This window comes from Dreissena polymorpha, chromosome 10 (genome assembly GCF_020536995.1).
Source record: "Dreissena polymorpha isolate Duluth1 chromosome 10, UMN_Dpol_1.0, whole genome shotgun sequence".
NCBI classification, from domain to species: Eukaryota; Metazoa; Mollusca; class Bivalvia; order Myida; family Dreissenidae; genus Dreissena; species Dreissena polymorpha.
In genome coordinates, this window is record NC_068364.1 from 48,545,617 (window position 1) to 48,552,849 (window position 7,233).

The 7,233-nt window shown below is 36.6% G+C and overlaps 1 protein-coding gene across 1 annotated transcript; it reads right to left on the reverse strand.

Moving 5' to 3' along the window:
- Nucleotides 1–5,946: 5,946 nt before the first annotated feature.
- On the reverse strand, nucleotides 5,947–6,858 carry LOC127847530 (uncharacterized protein KIAA1958-like). Its single transcript, XM_052379539.1, has 2 exons — nucleotides 6,438–6,858; nucleotides 5,947–6,133 (listed from the first exon to the last, which is right to left on the reverse strand). The coding sequence occupies exons 1-2, from the start codon at nucleotides 6,693–6,695 to the stop codon at nucleotides 5,957–5,959; spliced, it is 435 nt and encodes a 144-aa protein (XP_052235499.1). The 5' UTR covers nucleotides 6,696–6,858; the 3' UTR covers nucleotides 5,947–5,956.
- Nucleotides 6,859–7,233: the final 375 nt, after the last annotated feature.

Below are 7,233 nucleotides of genomic sequence, written 5' to 3' on the forward strand. Positions count from 1 at the left end.
AGCAAAACAACAACATAAGTAAACAACAAGAATCACATGCTCGCTAAATAATTAAAGTTTCTGTTTCTATAATCAATATATGAAAGATTGCACTCTAGAAACACAATAATAATCGCATTTGTTTTTTTTAACATAAATTTGTATTGCTATTTTGTCAAAAAAGGCAATGTGCCTTAACAATATGTGACGAACCATTCAAGTCAACATTTCTGAATAATATAATACATATTTAAATGTATATCACCCCGACCACACAAACTATTGCATGCCATCTCGCATACATCATTATTCTTCGTTGAGAAAAAAATGCAAATATACTCTTATAAGCAACCGAATGCATAAGTGTTCTTTTGCTTTCTTTATAAATCAAATCTCTTATACTTTTCAATAAAACTTAAGCAAAGTAATGTTGGGACTTTGGAACTATTTTAAGCGATCATTACGCACTATTACTTAGCTGGTCATTTCATTAGCGCACATTCTATAATAGATGGTGACGTCACTTCGTTATTGTCACCTCTACACTAAGACGCATCACATTCCCCTGGTTTGGGGAATTATGCTTCCGCTAAAGTAGTTCTGCGTAGGAATGAAAATGTTAATAATGAAAGAAAAATCGTTTTTATTGTTTGTTTAAAACGGAATGTTGTTTAAAGAAATGTTTTTAATAATGTTTAAATGTGATTTTGAATCTCTATTAAGACTGGTAGCAATTATAAGAAGCACGATGACCAGACCTACTTTCGCATTCACTTTTTGCTCGTAAAAGAAGTGCTACCCACAATTCCTTTCGCGTTAGTACACAGGTCAGAAAGACCGGTGTGTACACAATGATTAGCGCATGTATAATTTCTAAATAGCAATGTCGGTTCTACGTCCATATTACGCTTAATATGGGACAGGCTAAAATTGTGGGTTGTATGCTTGCAATGGTAAACTATCTAGAACAAACAATATTCGCAATTAATGCAATTAGAAATAAACACTTAAACAATTGCAATAATATGAAAATAGCAGGTGACATGTCTGTCATTTTCATATTTAATATTTAAATCTTATTTTTCAATTATTTGTGTAGCAAATAAACGAAATGTATCGATATCACTTTATTAAAACAAAGTTGTATAGTCAAGCCCTTCTCGATTGCTTTATATGTGCAGCATTTTAATAGCTATAAAATGTTGTTTACTATACGTCAAAAGGATATAAACACTTAGGCAAAAAATATCCGGAATGCTTAGCAGGACCCTGACGTTATCTTAGTTACAAGGTTACGACTTTGTTTTCAGTGGCAATACATGAAACGGAAAAGGAACGGATATGTACGGGGTAAAAAACTGAATTTAAGACGTACGGAAATAAACACATCCGTTCGGATGTTTTCTATTGAAGATAAATATGTATTTTAAACATGCAACTTGAGACTGCTAGACAATTTATCCGGAGTTAAAATAAACTATATGTAAAAGCCATAGCCGAGAAAGACCGGCTATGGAAGACTTAGTTTTATGGCCATAGGCATAGCCGAGAAAGACGATATAAAGTAATTAGCAGTAACATAAATTTCATTCTAAAATAGGAATGAAATGATATTCACTGTTACCAGTCTTCTTTTGCAATGGTCGAATATGGATGTGTATGGTGTACTTAATAAACTACACGAATGGTTTATAAGTTTAATGTACATCCATAACTAATTTATAATCAGGCATCTTGATAGTGGCCACAGTAAATGACTCTTAAAATGACACCATCGGTCATTACTGCAAGTTGATTATGGCTACAGTAAATGATTCTTAAATTGACACCATTGTTCATTACTGCAAGTCGACTATGGCCACAGTAAATGACTCTTATAACGGCACTAGTGTTAATTGCTGCAGGTCGACTATGGCCACAGTGAATGACTCTTATAATGGCACCATTGTTCATTACTGCAAGTCGACTATGGCCGCAGTAAATGGCTCTTATACCGGCACCATTGTTCATTACTGCAAGTCGACTATGGCCACAGTAAATGACAGTTATAATGACACCATTGTTAATTACTGCAAGTCGACTATGGCCACAGTGAATGACTCTTAACATGACATCATTGTTCATTTCTGCAAGTCGACTATGGCCACAGTGAATGACTCTTATAATGGCACCATTGTTCATTACTGCAAGTCGACTATGGCCACAGTAAATGACTCTTATAACGGCACTATTGTTAATTACTGCAAGTCGACTATGGCCACAGTAAATGACTCTTATAATGACACCATTGTTCATTACTGCAAGTCGACTATGGCCACAGTGCATGACTCTTATAATGGCAACATTGCTCATTACTGCAAGTCGACTATGGCCACAGTAAATGACTCTTATAACGGCACTAGTGTTAATTGCTGCAGGTCGACTATGGCCACAGTGAATGACTCTTATAATGGCACCATTGTTCATTACTGCAAGTCGACTATGGCCGCAGTAAATGGCTCATATACCGGCACCATTGTTCATTACTGCAAGTCGACTATGGCCACAGTAAATGACAGTTATAATGACACCATTGTTAATTACTGCAAGTCGACTATGGCCACAGTAAATGACTCTTAACATGACATCATTGCTCATTTCTGCAAGTCGACTATGGCCACAGTGAATGACTCTTATAATGGCACCATTGTTCATTACTGCAAGTCGACTATGGCCACAGTAAATGACTCTTATAACGGCACTATTGTTAATTACTGCAAGTCGACTATGGCCACAGTAAATGACTCTTATAATGACACCATTGTTCATTACTGCAAGTCGACTATAGCCACAGTGCATGACTCTTATAATGGCACCATTGCTCATTACTGCAAGTCGACTATGGCCACAGTAAATGACTCTTATAACGGCACCATTTTTCATTACTGCACGTCGACTATGGCCACAGTAAATGACTCTTATAACGGCACTATTGTTAATTACTGCAAGTCGACTATGGCCACAGTAAATGACTCTTATAACGGCACCATTTTTCATTACTGCACGTCGACTATGGCCACAGTAAATGGCTCTTATACCGGCACCATTGTTCATTACTGCAAGTCGACTATGGCCACAGTAAATGACAGTTATAATGACACCATTGTTAATTACTGCAAGTCGACTATGGCCACAGTGAATGACTCTTAACATGACATCATTGTTCATTTCTGCAAGTCGACTATGGCCACAGTGAATGACTCTTATAATGGCACCATTTTTCATTACTGCACGTCGACTATGGCCACAGTAAATGACTCTTATAACGGCACTATTGTTAAATTACTGCAAGTCGACTATGGCCACAGTAAATGACTCTTATAACGGCACCATTGTTCATTACTGCACGTCGACTATGACCACAGTTAATGACTCTTATAATGACACCATTGTTCATTACTGCAAGTCGACTATGGCCACAGTAAATGACTCTTATAACGGCACTATTGTTACTTACTGCAGGTCGACTATGGTCAAGGTAAATGACTCTTAAAACGGCACTATTGTTAATTACTGCAGGTCGACTATGGCCACAGTAAATGGCTCTTAAAATGACATGATTGTTCATAACTGCAAGTCAACTATGGCAACAGTGAATGACCCTTGAAATGACACCACTGTTCAGTACATCCTGTCGACTATGGCCACAGTGAATGCCTCTTAAAATGACACCATTGTTCGTTACAATAAGGCGACTACGGCCACAGTTAATGACTCTTATAAAAATACTATAATAAAAAATATATATATATAATGGAGACTTTTTACTCCAGGATTCCATGGGTCAGTGGTTCGAGCCCTGTTTAGGGTTACTTTTTTCCTTTTTTAAAATTGTATTCTTGTTTTCTTGTTTTTTAATGAAGAGTTTTTGTTCAAATGTTTAAATTTATCAATACAAAGCTTTTAAAGCATTTAATTACAGGCTTCAAGACATGCCAAAATCTGTTGAACGCTTCCTGTAAAGTTGAAATTAAACCATGAAGAAGACAACTAACAAGTCTTAACTCTTAGAAAAATAACATAAGAAAGTTCAACTAGAGCAAACGGTAAACGGATATATTACACACAGGATACTATGTGGTATGTGCACCGACATTTAAATGCCTGATATTATCTATGGCCGTACGTTGAAAATGTCTTTATTGTGCTGTTTGCACACAAGCACAAATACAGCATATATTGCGTGATGTATGCTCCTTATTAATCTAAGTACTGAAAGTACTGGTGGGCCGATTTTGTTCATATTTCGTGGTCTTAAAAACACTATACACCGTGATGCCTACCAATCACCTTTGTTGAATAAAACAGATGGAAGTAAAGAAGGGTGACAGGCTATTAACATAATATATGATTTAGCTTTTGGGGTTAAAAGTAAATGCTGCTTTTTAAAGTACGTGCTAATTCATAACTGCGCAACGTTTGTGAATACAATGTTGATTATTATCATTTGAATGGTTACCTAGGTTTTTACTCTGACTTAGTGTTATATGTATCTGAGATTTCGTGATTATAGATCAGGTTTATCATGCGAGGCTTAGAAAACAAAAAGCACGAGCCTTGGCGAGTGCTTTTTCGTTTTCGTGCCGAGCATGATAATCCTGATCTATAATCAACACTATCAACACTAACCTATTATTCTATTTATCCCACTTTTTTATTCAGTAAACCTTTTTATTTTAACAAAATTAGTTTTCATGAGTGTTTGTCGTACTTTGATAATGACTGTAGTGTAACCAAGGTCAGTGTATTACTCCGCGTTCCAAAAATAACCGCTGATCAAATTGTCATTTTAAAAATCAGAATATCGTTCTGTGACAAAGAGTCGTGCGTTACTAATAACAATTTTATTCATATTTAATTGCAAATCTAAAAGTTTTATAACATTATTATAACATTTAGTTGTTATATACAAGGAACTATATTTGTATACAACGTAGCCTAACACCACACACAATTCACTTTCGATGTACAAACTATCAACTAGAACACGAGGTGCAAAACATTTGCTTCTTTGTTGTAATATGTGGTTATTTCGTGACGAAATAACAATAACAACTTGGATTTAATCTAATTATTCACATTAAAATTTTGAATGTGGAAAGTGGCACCAAATAATTGTGAGGCAAAGTTGTTCGAACGAGAGAAAGACATTTGCTGGTGAAGTGACTGGGTGGGACGAACATCAAGATCAACTTGTTCAACGGTAGACAGTGGTTGTGTAGGCTGCATTTCGACCATAGTTTCAGTGCATGAAGGTGAACAAGAGGAAGCTGTTTGGTTGTTACATTTACTGGACTGAGCAAGAATGTTGGAACATTTTTGCTGCTGTTCAACAGATATGGTGGAATAATTGGTTATGGAGCGGACATTTTTGTGCCCTGTTATGGCCATGATTTCAGTGGGTGGAATGTTTGCATTTCGAAGTTTTTGGACCAGGAATTTGCGAACTGAGTGGTTGGTTATTCTCTTGTGCTCGGGAAAGCTGGCGTCTTTTGCCATGGCCTTCAGCATCTGACCAAGCTTGTTGACACCCAATTGTTGACACAAGAACCACTGGGATGCAGTGTCGATTGTGCGTGTTGCCAGGTAGAAAGGGTGCTGATCTAAAGAAAAATCAGATGGACGCATATTCGAGTACAGCTTGTAAATTAACACGGGATTTCTTGGTCCAGAAGTGCCGAACATCTTGGGAGACACTTTTCTTATGTCAGCGATGTTCTCTCCTGTGCGCGTTTTCGTTTGCCGCTCGTTCAACTCGACACCATTCGAGTCTACACGGAAGCGGACGTCCCCCCACCTAACAAAATACAAGAATCTTTAATGTGAGATATGAACAATAATAAAATACAGCATATAAGTTGAAGCGGATGTACTTTGTGAATGGGGTGAAAAAATAATGAGAAAAATTGATACATATTTTGTGTGTTAAAAATGTTTCTTACCGCAAATTGTATTGCTCCGTTGTTCCTCGCAAGCCAAAATGAAGGCAGTTGTTCAACCAGATTGTATTTAACAAGGCCTTCGGAGACTCGGTGCCAAGGATCCCCTTCTCCCAGAGCAGATCGATGTCGGTATCACTCAGCGGATGGGCCTCCCTAGGACGGTTTCCCATACCCTAAATTGGTGATTTATATTTATTATACTGTTTCATTTAACTTTTCGACTATATTTTTTGTATTAAAATTTATTTTTTTAGTATTCTATCTTTCGTAGGCTTACAGTATTACTTTTAATGTGACTTTTCGACTTATTTATTAACTGCAACTTTATGTCGACAGGGTATTAGTTTCGTACAGACTTCACTTGGGATTATTTCACAATTTTGTCATAAAAAAAAAAAATGATAAATGATACATTTTCTGTTGAATATGTTATTTTGCCAAGTTTCTTTTAGTTATAACCGTTCATCTCAATTTTACCTGTTTCTTAAGACTTTTTTTCTTTGCATTGTAGGTGTCCCTTGTGAGTGCAAATTGGGCTCCAGTCCCTGTCATGACTGAACATCCATAGCGATGTCGTTTCAGGTACCTGTCAACACTAGCGATGATGCCACGGAGGGAGCTTGGTTCAAAATCTGTGCCATTTGACTTTTTAAGGGACAACAGGAAAGTGGCCAAATACTCATCAAGAAGAGTTGGTTCTATGTGGTGGATTTCTTTTGATTCAGATTTTGACATTAGAAACCTTTTAAATTTGTTTATGTCAGACAAGGTCTTCGCTACAGTCTTTTTATTTTCATTTTGGACAATGAAATCACCAACATCAGTGAGGTTAACATCTAAGAAATCTTTATTCTCATGCAGATCTAAAGTTGGGGGGAAGACATTGCTACTGGATGGTGCGTTAGGCCTACTACTGGGGCTAATTTCATTCTCAATGGTCAATTCAATTTCATTTGTGAACAAAATAGATGGATCAAACCCATATTGTTCCTGGAACTGGCTTAGTGTTAATTCCATTTCAGTTGCTTGTTGCTCATGTTCATTATTTAATTCATCCCAATTTAATGAGAAATTGACTTTGTCAAATTCGTCAGACATTTTGAGGTGTTGACAATTTCGCAGACGATTGTGTTCTATAGTCAAAGGGGAGCACGAACTGACTGCGTCAAAGGGGAGCAACAACAACAGAACCTATTTGCAACATAGTGTTAAATTTACCTAATACTAGAAGTTTAGTGACAATAAATGACAACAAACACGTCTTTTTCTACTT

What these genes read in the sequence shown, in the direction of transcription:
- LOC127847530 (XM_052379539.1), bottom strand. Translation starts at nt 6,695, where the DNA reads ATGTCAAAATCTGAATCAAAAGAAATCCACCACATAGAACCAACTCTT. An exon ending in AAAAAAGTCTTAAGAAACAG is followed by an intron (nt 6,134 to 6,437) that starts GTAAAATTGAGA and finishes TCACCAATTTAG; the next exon opens with GGTATGGGAAACCGTCCTAG.